This window comes from Emericellopsis atlantica, assembly GCF_019669845.1.
Source record: "Emericellopsis atlantica unplaced genomic scaffold F5Z01scaffold_22, whole genome shotgun sequence".
Classification (NCBI taxonomy): domain Eukaryota; kingdom Fungi; phylum Ascomycota; class Sordariomycetes; order Hypocreales; family Bionectriaceae; genus Emericellopsis; species Emericellopsis atlantica.
In genome coordinates this window covers 55,160-76,958 of record NW_025764724.1, presented here as the reverse complement: position 1 = coordinate 76,958, position 21,799 = coordinate 55,160, and the positions used below count along the sequence as shown (strand labels likewise).

The window sequence follows — 21,799 nt, the reverse complement described above, 5'->3', positions numbered from 1 at the left end:
GAATACAATTGGAGTCTCTGACAGAAACAAGCAAATGCTGTGAAGCGATAATGGATGAGGAGAGCACAAGTCGGCTGATCGTTGCTGGTGGCACGCGCTCTTGGGCCCCACTCTAGCTTTGGCGGCTTCGCGATCTTCGTTCTACATCATTCGCCATCACGCGCACCTCTCACTTCCAGCCCAACCACACCGCAGCCACAGTCATGGCGAGCTCTGGGCCCAACGCGGAGCCAAAGCTCCTCTGGAACGCGGATAATGTCAAAGACGTCGCCGAATCCGTGGGCATCGGGGCCCTGTCCGAGGAGGCGCTCAAGGCGCTCACGCAGGACGTCGAATACCGAATCGGCCAGGTCATCATCGAGGCCCTGCGCCTCATGCGCGCCTCCCGCCGCACGACAATGACCGTCAACGACATCTCCCTCGCGCTCAAGGTCCTCGACGCCGAACCACTGTACGGGTACGACTCGACCCGACCGCTGCGATTCGGCGAGGCGAGCCTTGGCCCCGGCCAGCCGCTGTTCTACATTGAAGACGAGGAGGTCGATTTCGAGAAGCTCATCAACGCACCGCTGCCCAAGGTGCCCCGCGACATGAGCCTAACGGCGCATTGGCTCGCGATTGAGGGCGTGCAGCCGTCGATACCCCAGAATCCCACCACGGCCGAGTCGCGGTCACAGGAGCTGCTGCCCAAGGGACCTGGCGCGAACCCAGCACTCGCCGCCCTCGCCGGCAACGACAACCCCTCGATGAAGCCCTCTGTCAAGCACATCGTGAGCAAAGAGCTCGTCCTCTACTTTGAAAAGATCCAGGCCGCCATCCTGGACGACAGTCCCGACGAGGAGGTGGTCCGCCTACGACAGGCTGCACTGGGCTCCGTGAGGGACGACCCGGGCCTGCACCAGCTCGTGCCTTACTTTATCAACTACATCATGGACCGTGTCACGCATAACTTAGACGACACGTTTGTCTTGAAGCAGATGATGGCGCTCACCAACGCTCTCATCGAGAACAAGACCCTATTCCTCGACCCGTACGCCAGCCCTCTGTCTGCGCCGGTCCTGACCTGTCTCATGGCCCGCAAGCTCGGCACAGACGACAGCACCGCCGCCCTCAAGGAGCAGTATGACCTGCGGCAGTTGGCAGCGTCACTGGTGGGGCGCATCGCGCGCAAGTACGCCGCCTCGAATAATGGCCTGCGGCCCAAACTCACCCGCACCTGTCTCAAATACTTCCTGGACCCTACCAAACCGCCCGCGGTGCTCTACGGCGCCATACAGGGTCTGTTCGAGGCGGGCGGCGCGGAAGCCGTCCGCGTGCTCGTGCTACGCAACCTGAAGCCGTTCGATGAGCACATCCTGACCCCCCTGCGCCAGTCGTCCGAGTCGGATATCAACTACCAGATGCTCGTGCAGGGCATCGTGCACGCCGTCAGCTCCATCGCGCCCAGTGGCGAGGGTCTCGTGGGCGCCGCGAGCAACGGTGCCGCGAGCGAGGCGGACACGGCGGCCCTCAAGGACTGGATCGGCAGCATCGTGGGCGAAAAGATTGCGGCGTCAGGCAACCAGCAGCTGATAGCGGCGGTCTTGGACGCGCGGAACTTGGGGTGAAGGGGGGACTCTTTGGGCAAAATACAGGCGATTGGCGCATGGCGTTGGGGAGGGCGGACATGGAATCAGGCACTGACCAGAATAGTGGCTGCATGCTGGCATTCTTCTTCTTTTTTTCTTTTGGCATTTTTAGACAAAGTGAACAATGATACTCCCGTGCCTTGTTCAGGCTGATATTTCTACACCTTGACTGACTGACTGACCGTCCCCCGCCCTTATCCGTACAACGCTTTACAGACCGAACGCAAGGAACAAACCACCGAGGATACCAAAGCTCCACGCCGCCGTCTCGACCCTGACGAGCGTCGACTTGGCGTAGCCCCGACCGGTGTCGAGGACGAGGTGCTTGACGCCGTTGAAGAAGTGCATGGCAAAGGGGAAGCCCAGCAGGAACTTGATGCCGCCGTTGACGAGCATGGGCAGGCCGGCAAAGGCCGCGGCCAGGCTCGCGCTCTCGAGGTGCCAGCCAAAGAGGGGCGCGAGGAGGTAGGAGCCAAAGTAGAGGTAGGCGACGCCGGAGAGCGTGCAGCCGGTGATGCGCGTCCACGCGGAGCTGCCGAACCAGGTCTGGTTCATCTTGTAGATGCCGAGATGGGGGGAGACGGGGCGGTTGAGGCGCTGCTTGGCGAGGATCTGGTCGCCTTCGGCGGGTGTGTGCTTGACGGTCGCAATGGGGCTATCGAGTGAGTGAGCAAACGTCCTTGGTCTACCTCCTCGGAAGCAATTCTCCTTACCGGTACTGCGTGGCGGGCACGCGAGCCGCGAGCGCCAGCTTGGGGAGGTTCTGCGCCATGAATGGCTTGGCCGCGCCTAGTGTCGTCGTTAGATCCCAGGGACAGGACGGAGAGGATGGATCGAGGGCTTACTGCGCGTGGCGGCAACGCCGACTCTTGAGGCGAGCATGTTTGCGGCGGAGATCGATGTCAATGAGGCTGTCGTCGGTCGTTCTTCAGCATCAAGCGAGCAACACTGGGAAATGCCGTCAACGATCATATGGTAGCAGGCCAAGCTCGGGACGAGTCGAAGTCGGTTCCTCGGCAGGGATCGGACCAATGACCGACGGCGAATTCATCATCGCCGGGATACACGTGACTTTTTCTGCTGAGTCATCCGAGTCTGGCTGATTTGAATCGGCTTCTCAATTTCGGGTCTCTTCCTCTTCTCTTCTCTTTTTCCCTCCCTCAGATAGCAACGAACATCCGCCAGAGACGCTGTCTACTATTGTCGCTTCGCGCGACAGATGGGAGATGGTATTCTGGCAAGCCCTTGGGCTCACGGATGTTTGGAGAGGGAAGCGATCCGTCGTTAATCTCGGCACCTAGTCGTCCATCTACGTGTCGTTTCATTTTGAGATCTACATTTCGTCTTCCGTGGTATATTATTCGTACACAGCATCTGTGGGGGAATGTTCAGTCCGTAGCTACTCGTACATGCCAATTGAACGCCCGTCAGGGAGTGGGGGAAGCCCGTTCCAGCCCGAATCCTGTCCTGTCCTGTCCTGTCCTTTCTATCCGTGAGGGGAGTCTCGTATCTTTTGCGAATACAGTTCAACGGCCTTTCGGATTATGTCCCTCTCCATGGCCGTGCTCATTACGGAGTGCTTGCTCAATGCATATCGCCGCTGGGGTTGCCCATCTGATTCATACCGTAACTGCCAAAGAACGCCGCCGACAGCGGCTGATTCGGATTGCCCAGCGAAGCCGTCGAGTACGAGTCTCCCCACATGTCCCAGGACATGGTCGGCATGTCCATGTAGCCGCCCAGGAAGCTGTTGTCGACGTCGCCCATGGGCTGCTGCCCCTGCATAGAGGAGGCCGGTGGTGTCGCAGACGTCGCCGTAGAGGAGCGGTCGGGCGTCGATATACATTCACGCAGACGCTCAATGTACGCTGGCGTCGGCAGGAGCTGCCCGAGTTGCGCATACGCTTTCTCGCGCGCTTTCCAGGCCTTGAGCGTAAACTGGGCCTGCGACGCGTGGGCTTTCTGCGACAGGTCAAAGAGCTCGGGCAGCCACTTGTAGTGCTTCTCCACGACCGTCCAGCCGCGGTCGGACAGCGTCCCCGTCGGACGACGGCAGAGCTGACCGGCCAGGACCGCAAAGACGTCGAGCTGAAAGTGCAACTTGACAAACCACAGAAAGCCAAAGCCAGCCATCCGCTCGTACATTTCCGTGTTGTGCTCGTTGTTGATGAGGACCGTCTTGAAGAGGTTGTCTTTGGGGCTGAAGATCTCCGTCCCCCATTCTGGCTGCTCGCACATGGGGCGGAGCATCTCATGCAGCTTCTCCACGAGCATGGATCGTACATTCAACGCCGCAGCATGGGCTGCGCCTGCCGACTCGTCAATGTATCGCCGCTCGATCTCGCGCAAGTCGGCATCCAGCTCTCTCGCGACGCCTTTGTACTTTTCGAGCAATGCGGGATCAAAGGTAGCATTCCCGTCCTCGTTCGGGCCTCCTCCTAGCACGGCCGACTCGAACCCTGCGCGATTGCTGTCGGAGATCATGAATACTGACAGTCGGTTCATGACGAGTATAAACGCCATCTCCGTCGGCCCCTCGCGTGAATGGACAGGCTCGGACGACCCCGGGTACAGATCGGCGTCGTTCAGGTTCTGCGGTGGCTTGGTGTCGAAATTGTCCTGCACGCTACTGTGGCTCAGCCCGGACGTGATGGCCAGCTTGGTGTCCTGCATCAGGATCTGCCACCAGATGCGCCTGCGCATCTCCGTCTCAAAGGGCGTCAGCTTCAGCAGCTCGCCGTCTCGATGGTACCCCATTTTCTGTGCGATCCTGACAATCGTGCCGCTGATCACCCACGCAGCGTGGCGATCATAGCGTCCTTGCAAGAAAATCTTGTCCAGCCAGTCAGCATCATGTCAATCTGACGAAGAACGCCCACACATACCATGAACAGAACCAATGCCTGCAGAGCAGCCATGTCGTATTTGCGCAGATAGTCGAAGCGCAGCAAAGCAGTCCGCGTCGCCGATGAGAATCTCTGTAATGCGAGCGCTTGTGATGAGCCCAGCAGCTGATGGCATTCCGCGTCGCTGAGGGATAGAGTGGCCATCAGATACACCGCGAAAAGGAGTGCCTGGTAGTGTAAAGGGACGTTGGACGGGTCAGTGGTCGCCTCGATGATGTAAGGCTGCAGCGTCGGTACGTGGATGACCTTGGTCAAGGGGTTGACGCGGTCCAGGAAAATCTGCCATAACCTGAACGTCTGGACGGGATCTGGATGCTGTAGCTCCCCGCTTTGAGACGAGCGATCGCCCGGGATGATGAAGTCGCCGTTGTTGTCTGGTGTCATGCCTTCTGTCCCCAAAACACTTGATTCCTCTGGGTCCTCCGTATCGACAATGTGTCTCATCGCTTGCAACTAAGGGGGCGGGGATGTGAGTGAACAGCGCGCACGCAATGGGCTATCGAACCACATACCTCTTCGTGGAATTTCGTCCAGAGTTGGCTTTCATAGAAGCGAGAGCCACCCTCGGACTGGATCATCTTGCCAGTAGTAGGGACCTTTTCAAAATCGGAGAACTGAGAGTTCCACGGCTCAGGCGAGTCTGCCATGTCTTTGAACGGCGTCGTTGGTGACTGGGAAGCCGAGGCTGCCGTTGGCGGAGGCCCAGCGCCAGCATACTGCTTCAGCAGAGCCTCGCAACGCGCGAGCCGCTCTTGGAGATCTTGATTCGGTCGTCGACGCTTGCGCGCCGGTGCTGGAGTGCTTGGCGTACATGTCACATTGGCCTGTAGCGAAATGCAATGTTGAGCATCATGAACAGTGCTTTGTTTTCCTTCTGAGAGCTCACCTTGACGCAGTTGGAGCAAGGGGTGTTGCGATCACATTTTATCTTGCGATGCTGACACAAGACACAGGCGAGGACGCGAGGTTGCCTAGGCGCCGGAGGCGGCACGTTCGGATTTGCGGACATGCTGTCGCACAGTCCTGTCTTGAGGAAATATGAGAGACACGGTCATGAGCCGTACTCTGGCACACTGTCAGAGAGCCTCCTCTGTGCTTGGAGGCGTGCTAGACGATGGGGTGAAGCCAGGCCTGTGACGTTGTGTGGGGTCGGAGTTAAGTTGAGTAGCACGTAGTACTTTGAGCGCGCAATGAGCCACAAAGTGTTCTTCAGTGTCTCCGTAGTCTCAGTACTGCCATGTGCCAGCTTCGCAAAGTTTTCTATGAGTGATCAGTTGAGTCCGAGCGATAATGCGAGGGAGACAATGCACGCACCTTGGGAGGGAGGCACACAGAGCCAATTCCGGCGCGGACGTTGGTGGTGGTGGTGGTGGTGCCAGGTGGTCGCGGTGGAGCTGGCAATAATCCTCACTTTGCGCTGTCCGCGGGCAGGCTAGCGTGATGGTAACCCGAATACGGGATTCGACGTCTTCAGACTTCTTCTTATAAACGAAAAAAGTCTCCGCCAAGGGGAAATTAACGAACCAAGGCAGATGCGCGAAGCTTGTTGCTCAGCGTCTCGTGCCTGGTGCCTGGCAGGCGTCAGCGTTTGGAATTCCGGTGAATTGAGGTGCCTGGTGACGGACGGACGGATTATTATTATTATATGTTTTGTTGCTTGGGCATGCAAAAGGCCGACCAAGCACAACAAGCGCTGATAATCAACAGGACCTGGGTCGGAGTTGTGAGGCTGTGCAGCGGGTGTAAGCAGAGGGGGGCAGCAGATTGAAATGACAGCTACTGTAACGTTAGGGTCGGTGGTCCGATCTGAAAAGTCAGAGGCAGTTCTCTTTCTTATTATTCATTCACAGCGAGAGTAAATAACCAGACTAGTAGTAAGGGATCAACCCATGGGGGAATCCACCAGGTATTACCCTACGTACGTATTACCTTACTCCACGATTGACCATGACGAACCCGAGAACATATCTTGACAGGTCAGATGCTCACGCCCAAGCCTATTCATTCCTTCGCTTTGCGGTTTAGCCCGTACCAAGCTCCAGCCAGCCCAATGGATCGCGTGCACAATTCACAACGGCAATCCTGGCCGCCGTCTTTTCCCGCGCACTTGCTGGTTATGCCAGGGGCTGGACTCTTGCAAAAGCCAGAATATGAGTCACTGCGCCAGCAGCAGCAGCAGCGCAGTTGGCACCACGACCACAAGACCCTGCACCGGTACAAGACTGCCCCGAAAGCAGTAATCACCCAGCCCTTCCCGGATCTCGCGTTTCCAGTTTTCCAGTCCCTCATTGACCGACCTGCTGTCCGCCACGGCTTGCGACTGCGGACAATGACGCCAGAGCCCGGCGTTCGTGGCAGTCCAAGTCCGCAGCTCCACTGGACTTCGGCCGGATCTACACTCCGCGTGATAAATTAGTTGCTATACGTATGCTACATGATGATAAACTGCGGGAGCGTTCCACGTACGTATCCCCATGATATCTCGACAATATACCGGCGACTTGTTCGGCAACTTAAGGACCACTGCGAATCCTTGATCAGTGGCCTTGCTGACTGCATCCAGGCGGCTGGGCGGGACTCGAACCGTCCCTGTGACAAAATGTCCATTCCGGATCCTACCGCCGCCGTGATGCTGGAAGGGATGAATCCAAGCTGTTCAGCAGCATGATGTGATTCGGGGACATGGAGGAAAATGTCGCTTTCCTCGCTCACTGCAGCTCTGGGCCTCTGACCCGCCTGCGTCTTACTGCCACGGGTGCAACTTAGCACGTGAGTGTGATGAATAGGCGCATATGTACTAGTACTCTTGATGTGTTTCTAGTAGCACGTGCCACGTACCTGCTTTGGCTTGTGATTCCGCTCGCATTCGGGTACAGAAACATTCATTGTGTGCTTTTGTTAGATCCATTAGAAAACCTGATATCATGGTAAGAAAGGCAGTCATCCACACGTTCTGCCCTCCTGGGAATCGCTTTGCATTCGACACATCCAATTGGGGGAAAAAACACAAAAGGCGAACTCCAAAGCTAATGAACAACACAATTACATGCCCAATGCGAATCATTCATGCTCCTGTATTGGACAAACGGTGTCGGCCACCGAAAGTTGTTGACTCCAGGGTAGTTGGCAGTCAACTGCGTGGGCTGGTCCATAACCAAGAGCCGATACACATGTCGAGGCGACGGCATGACGCAGGTGACCGCTTATGTGGCTTATATAGTGCTGTCAAATATGGAAGAAATCTCAGGCTCAGAAAACTCCGAGTCAGGCCGACTTACGCTCACAGGAACCAACGCCAGCCCCTTTTTCTTCTTGAGTCGCGCCCTGTGTTGGCGACTGTGCAGATGGAGTGCCCATTGCTTCTCCGAAGCGATTGTCAGGTTGCAAATATCGCAGTGTTGTTTGCGATGCACGTCTGGCTCGCTAGCATGGGCCGCTGTGAGGACCTCACGCGCCGGGTCGGACAGGTTGACGGGCAACTCGCGCGCCTCGCCCTTCAAGAACTGCGCCGTCAGCCTACTCGCAGGTTCGACCACGTCCTCCCCAAACTTCGCCACCGTGGTGCTGTCCAGAAGGTACAGGCTGTTCAGTGCCTCTGGCCCTTCTTCCTTGAGGTGAGGGAGCTTTTTGCGGCGCGTCCACTTGTTCTGATAGTTGGCGTAGCGCCGCGTCCCAGTCTTGAGATCCTCGATACCACTCGCCTTGATCCTTTCCAGCTCGACAGGATCGGTGTCGCCTTCGAGGGCGAGCAAGTATGGCTCGAGCTGTTTGTACCCGAGCACCTGCCAAATGCCCCTTGTCTGATCCACCGGCCTCCCAGCGGCTTCTTCCTCTCGCTTGAGCTGGAGCAATTGACGAGCTTCATCGATCAACCCGGCGTCAAGCATCTTGTCCACCCGTCTGTCCAGCCTCTCCTTGAGCACGTCTCCTTCCGAGTACACCCAAAATAGCAAGTTCTCCCACGGCGAGTCTCGGCTCGCGCTGCGCTTCTGCTTCTGTTCCGCATAAAGTTCGGATGCGGGCCTGCCTGTCCGCAGATAAATCTCCAGAGACCGTAAGATCTTCCGCCGGTCGTTGGGGTGCCATCGCTCCGCCATGACAGGGTCCACCTTTTGCAGCTCGGCAAAGAGCACCTCAGTGGGCTCATCGAGAATGGGCAGGGGCTCATCTGTTTGTGGAACATCCTCGTGCAGTGTCGTATTGTCAAAGAGTAGCGCGTCGACATAGTACGCCGTCCCACCGACCACGATAGGCAAATTACCTCTGTCGCGGATTTCCCCTAGAATCTTGGAGACCTCTTTTTGAAACCCGTCGACAGTCCATGATTCCTCCGTTGGCGCAATATTTCCGAGAAGGTGATGCGGGATACCCTGTTGCTCTGCCACGCTCATCTTGTTGGTCATGATGGGAAGGCCATTGTACATTTGCATGGCATCGGCGTTGATGACCTCGCCTCGGAATCGTTTCGCAAGCTCAACAGCTAGCTATTTGGCGTCAGCAACGGCTACTCCTCTGCTTCGTACTAGCGGTGGTCCTCCTACCTCGGACTTGCCAGTCCCTGTTGAGCCGAGGATGACCAACAGCGGTTGGGCTGGTGGTTTTGGACAGGTGGCCATTGTCGTAGCATGGCGTCGGGCAAGGTGACTCAGGCCGGGGCGCACGAACATGGGAGGATCGTCACATTGCGACTGACAAGCTGTCTTGAAGCTTGGGCAGATGACGGGCGATGATGTCTCCAAAAATTGGCACTCATAGCTTCCCCACATTCGGGGTTCCGTCGAGTCCTCCGTCCGCCACGGGAAAAAACCCAGCGGTGTTTGGTGCTAATTAGGGGTCTCCTCTCCTCCTCCCTAAATGGGTCACGTGTCATCTCCACCAAATTTCTGGACACATCTGCCTTGGGGGTTTGCGAGCCAACCAGGTGCGTCCAAGCACTGGACCTCGACCATTGAAGCCAGATCGCCTTCGCCTTCGCCTCTGCCCTCCTTTAACCACCCGACGACCCCAATCCCTCCCACTCCCCTTCGCCGCCAACAACGAGCTTCGCACCATTGAAGCTCGGCCTCTTCATCTTCTTTCTTTTCTGACCGGCCCAGTCTTCTTTGTTATTGCTTGCGACACAAATTGCCCATCATGTCTTCCCGTGAGTTCATCCCTCTCCGCATGGCGCGACAGAAGGGGCCCTTGGTGGTGGCGGCAGCATGCACAGCTTGCCATCGAGGAGACGCCCGACTGGAACACCCCCATTCGATGCATCAAGACTTGAGTACACATGGCTGACATGCGCGTTCGCTTTTGCAGTACGATTCCTTGACTTGGTCAAGCCATTCGTGCCGTTCCTCCCCGAGGTTCAGCAACCCGAGAACAAGCCCAAGTTCGAGCAGAAGCTCATGTGGACTGGCCTCACCCTCCTGATCTTCTTGGTCATGAGCCAGATGCCCCTCTACGGCATCGTATCGTCCGACAACTCCGATCCGCTGTACTGGCTTCGCATGGTCATCGCCAGTAACAGGGGTACTCTGATGGAGCTGGGCATCACGCCCATTATCTCTTCTGGCATGGTCTTCCAGCTGCTTGCCGGCACCCACATGATCGACGTCAACCTCGACCTCAAGTCCGACCGCGAGCTGTACCAGACTGCTCAGAAGCTCTTTGCCTTTATTCTCTCTGCCGGTACCGCCACCGTCTACGTCTTCACCGGTCTCTACGGTCCTCCTTCCGATCTCGGTGCTGGTATCGTCTTCCTGCTCATTCTCCAGCTCGTTGTTGCCGGCATGATTGTTATCCTGCTCGACGAGCTCCTCCAGAAGGGCTACGGTCTCGGCAGCGGCATCTCGCTGTTCATTGCCACCAACATCTGCGAGTCGATTGTCTGGAAGGCGTTCTCGCCCACCACCATTAACACTGGTCGTGGCCCCGAGTTCGAGGGTGCCGTCATTGCCCTCTTCCACCTGCTCATGACCTGGGACAACAAGCAGCGCGCGCTCCAGGAGGCATTCTACCGCCAGAACCTCCCCAACATCATGAACCTGCTCGCCACCGTGCTCGTCTTCGCCGCCGTCATCTACCTGCAGGGCTTCCGCGTCGAGATCCCTGTCAAGTCGTCGCGCCAGCGTGGTGCCCGCGGCTCTTACCCCGTGCGCCTGTTCTACACCTCGAACATGCCCATCATGCTGCAGTCGGCTCTGTCCTCCAACATCTTCCTCATCTCGCAGATGATGTACTCGCGCTTCTCCGACAACCTCTTGGTCCGTCTCTGCGGTGTCTGGGAGGCCAAGGAGGGCTCCTCGCAGCTCCACGCCGTCTCCGGTCTCGTCTACTACATGTCGCCTCCCGTCAACTTCCGCGAGGCCCTGCTCGACCCCATCCACACGACCGTCTACATCGTCTACATGCTCGGTGCCTGCGCTCTCTTCTCCAAGACCTGGATCGAGGTGTCTGGCTCCAGCCCTCGCGACGTTGCCAAGCAGCTCAAGGACCAGGGTCTCGTCATGGCCGGACACCGCGAGCAGAGCATGTACAAGGAGCTCAAGCGCGTCATCCCCACTGCCGCTGCCTTTGGCGGCGCTTGCATTGGTGCGCTCTCGGTCGCTAGCGATCTTATGGGTGCTCTGGGCTCCGGCACCGGTACTCTCCTCGCTGTCACGTAAGTTAAGCAGACACCCAGTTTAGTTCGCACTCACTAACGCACACTAGCATCATCTATGGCTACTTCGAGATCGCTGCCAAGGAGGGTGATCTGTCCGGTATGAAGGGCATGATCATGGGCTAAGAGGGCTCACCCAAGGGGGGCAAAAGGCCACCCCTGGTACTCAGTTGGATTCGAGGCAGCTGCAAGGCTGCCGTGTAGAATATGCAAGAAGATAAGGAGTCAGGATGGTACACAAAAGGGACCGATTGGCCGTAATAACTTGCATCATTTCATGGAGTCGGTGGGTGGGATGGGCTGCAGACTTTGTACAGCGCAAAGCCGATTGAAGAGTTTCAAAGTCGTGTAAAAATGTTTTGTTAGTCCAGGCATGACGAATAAAAGCTCTCTCCGTAGCTTGCCATCCCTTTGTATACAAAATTGGAGAAGTTCACACGCGTCTAGCAGATGTTCATGCAAGCGCACGATAGATTTGCAACGGCCTCGCTTTCTCTGGGAGTCTTTCTCCCAGTCATATGCGACCTGATGGAGCCCGTGCATCCATTCTCCTGGGGTTGCACCAGCTGCACGATAACGCGGGGAAAGCAGCGCGTCGACAGATAGGTAGGTTTACGACGGCGAACCGGAGATAGTACTGCGCAGGAGACCCTGGTGCGTGTTGAGGGGCGGTGAGTGAGTCAACGGCAACAGGATTCTACGAGTTACCAGTCCAGGGGAGCCACTCAGCATTCCGTGATACTCGTGGGTACATGCTGTAGATTTGTGCTACATGGCAGAGGAAACGTGAATCCAGAATGCCGTGTCTGCGCGTGTGCGTCTTGCGTGTCCGATACTGTTTGGATGTTGAATGAAGTAAGTCATCGCTGTTGCGCATGATGAAGTTGTGTTATTATAAGTTAATCTATCGTCCCAACTCTCGACCAAGAGCCGCGAGCTCCAGTCCATCACTGACTGACCCTCGCTCGCTTACCTGCATGCTGCAGCAGGACCTGCATGTGCAGAGGGGCCGCTAGACTAGTGAACACCCACCGGGAGCCGTTGACGATGCACGGTCCCTTTGTTGATACGGTACCCTTTGGAGTATCGGCGAAGCGTCAGCCGGCGATGTGTCAACCGGCAAGCTTAGAGGGGCAAGGGCAGTAGCAGCAGCAGCAGCATCGATTCAATTGGTGCAAGACGGAGCGATGAGACTCGCCTGGGTCTCCAAGTGCTGCTTAATACAGGTACCTTAGGTATCCGTACTCAGTGTCATCTGTAAATCAAAGAAGCGAGGTAAGTCAGGTAAGAAAAGGGTGTCCTTGAGTCACTCAATGGGCGGCATGGAGTCAGACAGCACTGCATCCAATCACAAGAGGAGCCTTATCCAAGTCGAGGCAGGAAGTGCCTGGCCAGTCTCATTCCATCAAGCTCAAGTGGGAAGTACCTCGGGCAGGTACCAGAGCAGGCATTGAGGTGAGGTGAGGTACCTACAGGTGTATGATAAGATGCAGATTCACATCGCGAGTGCAAGCAACAGCCGTCAACTTGCCACGCTGAACAATTTGTAGCACTCCTCCATCTTTTCGTTTCGCTTGATCCAGCAGGGCGGATGAGAGGGAGAAAAAGGTGCAGTGCTGGTGGGTAACGTGTGGAGTCGAGTCCGTCGAGGTCGGGGTGACTTTTGCGCGTGAAAAGCGTGGTCCCGCATTCTCTGCAGATTAATTACCCTTGGCCAGCGTCACGCGGATCGCAGCCATCGACTTTTCCTTTGATTATCTGACTTGCCTCCCTCGGTCTCTTCCTGTCTTCCTTTCTGTATAATACCACCCGCAAACGGCGGCTGCCAATTTCTCGTGATCTGTGATACGCAAAGCACAACGGTAGCAGTACGCAGTGACAAGTACTCCCGAAGCGAGCAGCCTGCTTCTCCAATTACGCGCCGATTGGGGACAAGCTACGTCTCGCCTCGCTCGAGTGCCCCTCCGTCACGACGCCAGCCGTTCCGCGCCAGAGACGGACAGGAAGGCTAAAGTACCTCGCCTTGAGGAACTAGCTCGCATCATCGATTTTGTTCTTTCCGTGGCAACATCCTCGCTTCGATTTCTGTCCTCGCGCACGCACGACCCTGCCTGCAGCTGCTGGGAGTCACGCACGCTCTTCTCGACAAGAGCGTGTATCTGCAAGTGGACGATCTGGATTCCGTCAGTGCGTCGTAACTGCCGGGCACGCAAAGCCACAGACCAACCGCCTTCGCAATGGGCTTTGCGCAGTGCACCGGGCCTATATGGCTGGTCGACGACTTCACCGTCTGCTTCCAACAAGAGTTTGTCGGCCCCTTCGTCCCGTACTTAAGCCGCGCATTGGCTAATCGCATCCCTCAGCTATTTGAAGATCATCTTCCCTTTACTCGTAGTCGCCCTGTCCTTCACGTACATTCTCTGGCGCAATGCTCAGTCCGCATACGGCCAACGAAAGACGCAAGCCTACAGCCGCCTTGCGACTGACGAGCACGCCGCACACGATCACACAGAACTACCACCCGACGAGGAGGCCGAGGTTGAGGAAGAGGAAGCTCTCGAAATCAATGGCGGTCGACTGGCGCTCACAAAAACTACAACCAAGGGTTCCATCATCAAGGCGGATACACCCACAGGACAGTACCTCTGGCAATTGGTTGAAGAGCTGGGCGTCATCGGTCTCGTTGCGACCAATGCCGTAGCTCTCAACACCAGGACGTACACAACCTCGCATGGCCAGCTCACGGCCATCGCCGGGCTGATTGTCTGGATTTACGCACTCATCCTGACCACGCTGCGCCTGGTTCTTGGGAACTCCAAGTGGCGCATCCCGCACCTATGGAACCACACCGCGACCATTTACGGCTTCAACTGGCTCTTCATGGTCTTCATCTTCCGGTCTGTGCTCATTCGCCCGACCTCGAAAACGGCCCAGGTTCTTGTCATCGTCGAGTTTGCCATCCTCTCGCTTCTGTTTGGCATGGCCGTGTCCACCCGCAAAGGCAACAAGACAGTCGTGCTGGAGTGGGAGGATGGCATCGAGCCCTCGCGTGAGCCACTGGCCAGTCTCTTCTCGGTGGCCACCTTTGGCTGGGTTGATTCCATCATCTACAAGGGCTGGAAACAGCCAATGGAACTCGAGCACGTTTGGAATCTGCTGCCCAAAGACAAGGCTGCCCATGTCCTGTCTGATTATCGCCAGATGAAGAGGACCAGCTCGCTCGCCTTCCATCTTCTCAGGTACTTCAAGAGGGACCTCTTTGTCCAGTGCGGCATGGCCGTCATATCCGGAATCTTCACCTTTGCCCCGACCCTCCTCCTCAAGGCAATCTTGCGATACGTCGAGTCGTCTGACCGCGCACCCATCAACGTGCTCTGGCTCTATGTCATTGGCCTTCCCGTACTCGACATGGTCCGATCTTGGGGAGACGGTATGGCCTTGTGGATTGGTCGCAAGATTTGCATCCGCGTTCGTGCGATCATCGTGGGTGAGATCTATGCCAAGGCCCTCCGTCGCAAGGCCGCCTCTGGCAAGGAAAAGGTCCTCCTCCAAGCCAAGCCCGCAGCCAACGACGGCGGCGATGTCAAAGAGGGCACAGGCAGCAAACTCAAGCGCGCTCTCGGTCTCAAGAAAAAGAAGGAAAACAACTCCAGCAGCGATACAGAATCAGGTTACGAAAGTATCAAGGAATCCATTGGCGCTGACGACGAGCAAGCGAATCTCGGCACTATCATCAACCTCATGTCTGTCGACAGCTTCAAAATCGCCGAGATCACCGCCTACTTGCATTTCTTGTGCGCCGCCGCTCCTACAATGCTCATCGTCTCCATCGTCCTACTCTGGCAGGTCATGGGTCTTAGTGCTATCCCTGGTATCATTGTCATGGTCTTCCTCCTACCTATCAACTATCTCATTGGAAAGGGCTTCAGCAATACATCGAAGAACATCCTGGCTGCCACTGACAAGCGCATCAACATCACCAACGAGGTGCTCCAGAATATCCGGATCATCAAGTACTTTGCGTGGGAAGAGCGATTCGGCATGATCATCGATGAGAAGCGTCACGCTGAGCTCAAGGCCCTGCGTTCGAGATTCATGGTCTGGGCTACTGCAGTTGCCATCTGGAACTTTGTCCCTGTGCTCATCACCTTCTTCTCCTTTTTGGTCTACACCTTGATCGAGAAGAAGCCGCTGTACCCTTCCGTCGCCTTTACCGCCATCTCATTGTTCATGCTTCTGCGCATTCCCCTGGACCAGCTTGGTGATATGTTCGCCCACGTACAGGAGGCCAAGGTTTCCATCGATCGTGTTGATGAGTTTTTGAACGAGGACGAGACCGAAAAGTACGAGCAGTTGGGCACCGACAATGTGGACGAAGATGGCGTCAGGCGCATCGGCTTCAGGGACGCCACCCTGATCTGGGGAGGTCGCGATACCGTGGCTGACGATGGTTCCCGCGCATTTCGTCTGCTCGAGATGAACGTCGACTTCCAGATTGGCAAGCTCAACATCATTGCTGGACCGACTGGGTCCGGTAAGACGTCCATGCTGATGGGTCTGCTTGGCGAAATGACAATGGTCGAGGGGAGGGTGTTCTGTCCTGGCGGTCAAAGCCGTGAGGATGCTCGCGTTGATCCTGAAACCGGCCTCACCAACACCATCGCTTACGTTGCCCAAGCTGCCTGGTTGGTGAACGCCAACATCCGCAACAACATCCTCTTCGCGGCGCCTTATGACGAACAGCGTTACAAGGACGTCATTGTCGCCTGTGCTCTGGAGCGCGACCTGGAGATTCTCGACCATGGCGACGAGACAGTCGTCGGCGAGAAGGGTATCACGCTCTCCGGTGGTCAGAAGCAGCGTATCTCGCTCGCGCGTGCTCTCTATTCGAACTCTGCCCACCTGCTCCTGGATGACTGCCTCAGTGCTGTGGACTCCCATACCGCCAAGTGGATCTTCAGCAACTGCATCAAGGGACCTTTGATGGCTGACCGCACGTGCATCCTGGTGACACACAATGTGCAGCTTTGCGTACCATCCTCGGAATACGTCGTGGTGCTTGACAACGGTCGCGTCGCCGTCCAGGGATTGTCAGCCGAGGTCATTGCTTCTGGAAAACTGGGCGAGGAGATCAAGAAGGTCAACCCTGCTTCTACTGCGGCATCGCGTGTGCCCTCTCGGGTTCCCTCGAGTGTTGGTGATGAAGAAGCCAACGGCGAGACGACCAATGGCGTGAATGGCGTTCCGGATAAGAAGAAGAAGAAGGCTCCGCCACCTCAGCAGGACGCCATGGGCGAAGGCAAGGTTACTGGTGCGGTCAAGTGGCCCGTCATGAAACTTTATCTCGCCTCCATGGGCTCCTGGTGGTTCTGGATTGTCACCTTTGTCGTTTTCAACGCGCAACAGCTCGCGACCGTCGCTATCCAGGTGTGGGTTCGTGAGTGGTCAAACCAGTACGTGGTCGAGAAGGCTGCGGGTGCATCCTGGGTGCAGGCATTGAGGAGTTCGTCCTCGAATGTCAAGGTCATGGACCTGAGTTTGTACCATGCCGCCCCTCCTACACAGGAACCACTGCTGCAGACCAACCTGTCGAGCGTGAACGTTGCCTACTATCTGGTTGTACTCGCCATCATTGGGCTGGCGAGTGCTGGCACCGCGCTAATGCGTGATCTCTGGCTCTTCTTCGGTTCTCTGACTGCCTCCCAACGCATCCACGACATGCTCATCCGCTCTGTCGCGCGAGCGCAATTCCGCTTCTTCGACGTTACACCTCTCGGTCAGATCATCAACCGATTCAGCAAAGATCTAGAGGCCATTGACCAGGATGTTGCGCCGACCGCTGTTAGTGTGATGTCCTGCGCTCTTTCCCTCGTGGTCACCGTCATCCTGATCTCGGTCATCACACCTGGATTCCTGATTGCTGCCGCATTCATTGCCGTCTTGTTCTACCTCGTGTCCGTCTTCTACCTGCGTGCGTCGCGCGATCTCAAGCGATTGGAGTCCGTACACCGCAGTCCCCTGTTCCAGCAGTTTGGCGAGACGCTGCATGGTATGACGACCATTCGTGCCTACGGTGAGGAGCGCCGCTTCATCCGCGACAACCTGAGCAAGATCAACACGCAAGCTCGGCCCTTTATCTACCTGTGGGCTTGCAACAGGTGGCTGGCCCTTCGTGCGGACCTTTTGGGCGACCTGGTGGCATTCTCTGCCGGTGTGTTCATCATCCTGAGCCTTGGCAAGGTCGACGCCGGTGCCGCCGGTATGTCCCTCAGCTACGCCATGAACTTTACGGAGAATCTTCTGTGGCTTGTCCGCAATTACGCAATCAACGAGCAGAACATGAACTCGATGGAGCGTGTCAAGGAATATCTCGATGTCGAGCAGGAGGCGGACGAGATTGTCGAGGACAACCGCCCTGATCCCAGCTGGCCGGCTAAGGGTGCTGTCGAGTTCACCAACTACTCGACCCGGTATCGCACTGATCTGGAGCCCGTTCTCCACAACATTTCGCTCAAGATCAACCCTCAGGAGAAGGTCGGTATCGTCGGTCGTACAGGCGCTGGTAAGAGTTCTCTGACTTTGGCCATTTTCCGCGCGCTCGAGGCGGATTCCGGCACCATCACCATCGACGACGTGGACATTAGCAAGATCGGCCTCCGAGACCTTCGCGAGAATGTGACGATTGTGCCCCAGGACCCTACTCTTTTCCAGGGCACGCTCCGTACCAATCTGGATCCGTTTGAGCAGTACACGGATGAAGAGGTGTTCGCCGCACTGAGGAGGGTCCAACTCATCGGCCCTGACGAGCCCTCGACTTCGCCGCCTACGCCGAGGGTCCCCGGATCTGTCAACTCGGCAGCACCATCGGTTGCGACCAACAAGAACATCTTCTTGGATCTTGCATCTCCCATCAGTGAGAGTGGGTCGAATCTGTCGCAGGGCCAGCGCCAGCTCTTGTGCTTGGCTCGTGCCATGCTCAAGAATCCCACGGTGCTGGTGATGGACGAGGCTACGGCCTCCATCGACTACGTGACGGATTCCAAGATTCAAGAGACGATCCGTGAGCTGACGGGCACCGTCATTACCATTGCGCATCGTCTGCAGACAATTGTCGACTATGACAAGGTGCTTGTCTTGGACAAGGGCGAGGTGGTGGAGTACGCTCACCCATGGGAGCTCATCAACAACGAAAAGACTCTGTTCAGGAGCATGTGCGAGATGAGCGGCGACCTCGATATCCTGATGGAGGCGGCCAAGAAAAAGTGGGATTCTGGACGTCTTGTGGATGATAGTTAATATTAGACTTGGAAGCGGTGTCACGGCGAGGAGGAAGGAGGCAAAAGTGAAAAGTTGAAATCTATGATAGAACGGGCGACATGATCATGCAATCACATTGGCCATCTAAGTATCTAACGTCTTCCATGCATGATATTGGTCCCCTCGAGACAGGGTCACTTGTCCCACTTTTGGGCTTTGAGCATCTCGTGCGCCAGATGCCTAAACTCCTTTCCATACTGTATCGTATCCCGCCAATGCCTGGGCACAGCCTCCTCGCCATCTCGTGCGCCCAGGAGACCACCCGCCACGGCGGCGTTTGTGTCCGTGTCCTTGCCCACGCAGACAATGTCGCTAATGATGGCCTCCATGCCCCTCTTGTCCAACACAGCAGCGATGGCCAGCGTCAGCGTCTCCAGGACATAGCCGCTGCAGCCCCCGGGAAAGGTGCCCTCGGGGCCCAGCTTGGCCAGCTTGGGTAGGGAGATCTCCCACCCCAGGCGGAGAGCAGAGTACACGGGCCCCGTCTGCCCCTTCTCGAGCTCAATGGCCACCTTTTCGCCCTGGCGCACCGCCTCCTGCGGGCTCTCCCCCAGTACCAGCGCCCTCACGATCATGTTGTACGCCGCGCAGGAGATTTTGCACTTGTCGTCGTCGTGCGTGATGGCACTGATGCGCTTACTCTCCGAGATGAGCAGCCTCTTGTCACGCTGAAAGAGACCGGTCGGTAGGCACCGCATGAGAGACCCGTTCCCCGCGCTGCCCTTGCCATCGCCAGACGAGTTCATGTCGCGGTGCTTCTTGTACCGCTCGAGACTATCCTGCGTGGCGCCTCCGACGTCGACGGGCGGGGAGCCCGGCTTGCGTCCCGGCCAGTCACCGACGTACCATGCGAGCATGTGCTCAGCGCTGGCCTTGATGACGCTGTATCCGTGCTTGAACGTCTTGCCGGTGAGGAGGCCATGGTAGGCGAGCAGGATGGCGCGGGTGAGGTCCGTGTCATCCGTGGCGGCGCCAGGCTTCCACTTGAAGACGCCGCCGCCGGAGAGGACGGTGTTGGGTAAGGGATGGGGGATCTCGGCGTGTGGCTGGAACTCGTATGTGGAGCCCAGAGAGTCGGCTGCATGTAACGCCATGAGGGCGCCCACGATGCGAGACGTCACAGAGGGCATGGCGCTGCTGTTTGGCTTGTGATGACGGCGATGATGACACTGAAGAGGCTCGACTAGATGTAGTAAGAAATTATGCTCAACATCACATGTAAGATGGACGCGAGGGGGCAGTCAGCCTTGTGGGTGAGGGGGGGCTTGAATATGCAGACATCGTGGGGCTAGACTTGAACTTGTTACTTGCGTTAGACGCTGGCTTGCAGATCGCTGCCATAGCCCTCATTCTTGAGATCAGCAAGTCAACCAGCATTGACTCTAGCGGACCGTCTCGATGAAACTTGAATACAGGCAGTGCGCGCGTACGCGCGCCAAGTGATTGTAGATATTGTTAATGAGCTACCCTATAGTCTCTACGCCAAGCCACGATTCTCCAGCCGTAAGGCGCTAAGCGCAGTGGGGCGCCGCGTTGCGGTGGCGCACTGGCGCCAGAGCCCCCAGAGTGCCCAGACTCCACTGAGTCCAGTGATAGTCCCGTAAACTCAACCAGGAGCTGGGCACGAACCAGGTTGGCTGGCTGCCTGCTTGGAGAGGCACAGCCTGAGCCAACATCGGAAAGGTTGCCTAGTCGCCTCCTCACGGCTCACGCACATTCATGCTTCCTTCTCATGTTCCATCTCCTCCTCCTCTTTTCCAACAATCATTGTCTCCTTGAGAACAAAGCCGCTGAAGATGGGCAAATTCGACACTCCGCCTGGGGCTGACCCTAACGCCTCGTCCTCGATATCGTTGCATTCCCAACCAGGCATCATCCCACCGCAGCCACGCTACTTCGACGACGACCCCTCCGAAATCCAGAATGATGACTTGCCCCCTCTCTACAGCGACCACGAGAACGACGCCGTCGCCACTGAGGATCCTCTCCTGCCCGCTGGCACGCAGCCGTTGCAAGTACAGCCGTTTAAAGTCAACAATGGCGTCGAGTACTACATCGACCGCCGCCTCGACGTCGATCCCGTGTTTCTAAAGGACCACATCGATCGACTCGCCATCATCCCTCCCAGACCACACGTGCACATTCGAGGCACTCACAACTCTTCTGTGCGCAAGGCAGATGGCAAGACGGAGAGGCGTGAGATTGTCGATTTCGACATTCACATCGAGCTCACCCACCTGCTGTACGAGGATATCCATTCGAGGACGCCATTCTCGCACGAGATCGTCACGGCAGGCAACTTTGAAAAGGTACGTCGAGGTACCGTTTGCACAACGCGAGCCCCTGGGTTTGGTGGCTCCGGTGGCGCGGCTGAGGAGGGAACACCCGACGTCGCAGAGTGGTGCCGCCGGTACTGCACAGCCAAGAATGGCCTGAAGAGCTTCGGTCTCGAACGTACCGTGTCCGGCTGGGACTTTGACGCGCTGCAGACCAAGCTGGAGGGCCTCGTGCGGAGCACCAACTACCGCGGCAAGCTGGAGATCAGCTTCCCCGTCCAGAACGGCAAGGTCGAGATTTACAACGAGTGTCGCACCAACCGCTGGCGCTTGACAAAGTGGATCGAGATGATCTTTGTCCTGACGCTCATGTTCATCTTCTCTTGGCCATGGCTGTACTTCCGCACCGCCAAGTGGGAGGTCGTCACCGCACAGTGGCGCTTCAGCGTGACGGATGCGCAGGGTCGAAGGCGATACGCCACCGTGAGTGAGGACCGGTGGTACAACATGTGGGCGCGGCCCATCTCGAGGGCTGTCCTGGGCCGCAGGCAGGGGACGTTGGATCAAGGAGACTTGAACCGGGAAGATGCCCCCCGCGAAGAGGGCTTCGCCGGCGTGGTGCAGGCTGGAGTGGACGCCATGGGCGTTGTGAATAGATCCTTCGGATGGGGTGGCAATGATTCATAGCCTTTTGTACCGTTCTGATTGCGAGTCTTCCTGTCGATCCTTATCTGCGTCGAGAATTATAAATCATCAATTTCGTTCCCTGCACTCTGCCGCTGGACGCACTTCTCTGAACATGATTGCAATGGGAGACACATGTACGTCGTCGTATCGAATACACATCAAGTGAGCACCGTCCAGGCATACTCTCGGCCGAGATGCTATCATTCGTCATGCGTCATCAGTCGCTAACGTTAGGGCTGACTGATGCGTAGATCTACAAGTAATAATTTCGCGTTGGACCCTGAATTCTGTCCGCAATCATCCATGATCGCAATCAAATACTGCCCCGCCACTCCACAT

At 56.9% G+C, this 21,799-nt stretch overlaps 9 protein-coding genes across 9 annotated transcripts; 4 read left to right on the top strand and 5 right to left on the bottom strand.

The window, feature by feature from the left end:
• Positions 1-99: 99 nt before the first annotated feature.
• F5Z01DRAFT_234332 (transcription initiation factor TFIID complex 60 kDa subunit) lies at positions 100-1,723 on the top strand. Its single transcript, XM_046258345.1, has one exon. It carries the CDS (start codon positions 204-206, stop codon positions 1,605-1,607), a length of 1,404 nt encoding a protein of 467 aa, XP_046116105.1. The 5' UTR covers positions 100-203; the 3' UTR covers positions 1,608-1,723.
• A 115-nt stretch (positions 1,724-1,838) lies between these two features.
• F5Z01DRAFT_638460 (putative succinate dehydrogenase cytochrome b subunit) lies at positions 1,839-2,510 on the bottom strand (the record flags this gene model as incomplete). Its single annotated transcript, XM_046262371.1, has 3 exons — positions 1,839-2,283; positions 2,342-2,417; positions 2,474-2,510. The coding sequence occupies 3 exons, from the start codon at positions 2,508-2,510 to the stop codon at positions 1,839-1,841; spliced, it is 558 nt and encodes a 185-aa protein (XP_046116104.1).
• A 702-nt stretch (positions 2,511-3,212) lies between these two features.
• On the bottom strand, positions 3,213-5,543 carry F5Z01DRAFT_638459 (fungal-specific transcription factor domain-containing protein; the record flags this gene model as incomplete). Its single annotated transcript, XM_046262370.1, has 4 exons — positions 3,213-4,460; positions 4,514-4,987; positions 5,047-5,358; positions 5,421-5,543. 4 exons carry the CDS (start codon positions 5,541-5,543, stop codon positions 3,213-3,215), a joined length of 2,157 nt encoding a protein of 718 aa, XP_046116103.1.
• Positions 5,544-6,421: 878 nt separating this feature from the next.
• F5Z01DRAFT_235052 (uncharacterized protein) lies at positions 6,422-7,581 on the bottom strand. Its single transcript, XM_046258348.1, has 3 exons — positions 7,373-7,581; positions 7,001-7,280; positions 6,422-6,932 (listed from the first exon to the last, which is right to left on the bottom strand). The coding sequence occupies exons 1-3, from the start codon at positions 7,414-7,416 to the stop codon at positions 6,690-6,692; spliced, it is 567 nt and encodes a 188-aa protein (XP_046116102.1). The 5' UTR covers positions 7,417-7,581; the 3' UTR covers positions 6,422-6,689.
• Positions 7,582-7,746: 165 nt separating this feature from the next.
• Positions 7,747-9,150, bottom strand: F5Z01DRAFT_626136 (IPP transferase-domain-containing protein; the record flags this gene model as incomplete). The annotated part of the gene is made up of 2 exons (XM_046261463.1): positions 7,747-9,018; positions 9,076-9,150. The coding sequence occupies 2 exons, from the start codon at positions 9,148-9,150 to the stop codon at positions 7,747-7,749; spliced, it is 1,347 nt and encodes a 448-aa protein (XP_046116101.1).
• Positions 9,151-9,316: 166 nt separating this feature from the next.
• F5Z01DRAFT_234339 (protein transport protein sec61 alpha subunit) lies at positions 9,317-11,468 on the top strand. The gene is made up of 3 exons (XM_046258346.1): positions 9,317-9,677; positions 9,836-11,180; positions 11,231-11,468. The coding sequence occupies exons 1-3, from the start codon at positions 9,668-9,670 to the stop codon at positions 11,304-11,306; spliced, it is 1,431 nt and encodes a 476-aa protein (XP_046116100.1). The 5' UTR covers positions 9,317-9,667; the 3' UTR covers positions 11,307-11,468.
• A 1,949-nt stretch (positions 11,469-13,417) lies between these two features.
• Positions 13,418-18,476, top strand: F5Z01DRAFT_676064 (multidrug resistance-associated protein; the record flags this gene model as incomplete). Its single annotated transcript, XM_046265212.1, has 2 exons — positions 13,418-13,485; positions 13,544-18,476. 2 exons carry the CDS (start codon positions 13,418-13,420, stop codon positions 18,474-18,476), a joined length of 5,001 nt encoding a protein of 1,666 aa, XP_046116099.1.
• A 77-nt stretch (positions 18,477-18,553) lies between these two features.
• F5Z01DRAFT_234373 (ADP-ribosylation/Crystallin J1) lies at positions 18,554-20,024 on the bottom strand. Its single transcript, XM_046258347.1, has 2 exons — positions 19,809-20,024; positions 18,554-19,680 (listed from the first exon to the last, which is right to left on the bottom strand). The coding sequence occupies exon 2, from the start codon at positions 19,625-19,627 to the stop codon at positions 18,632-18,634; it is 996 nt and encodes a 331-aa protein (XP_046116098.1). The 5' UTR covers positions 19,628-19,680; positions 19,809-20,024; the 3' UTR covers positions 18,554-18,631.
• Positions 20,025-21,717, top strand: F5Z01DRAFT_235110 (uncharacterized protein). Its single transcript, XM_046258349.1, has one exon. The coding sequence runs from the start codon at positions 20,294-20,296 to the stop codon at positions 21,458-21,460; it is 1,167 nt and encodes a 388-aa protein (XP_046116097.1). The 5' UTR covers positions 20,025-20,293; the 3' UTR covers positions 21,461-21,717.
• Positions 21,718-21,799: the final 82 nt, after the last annotated feature.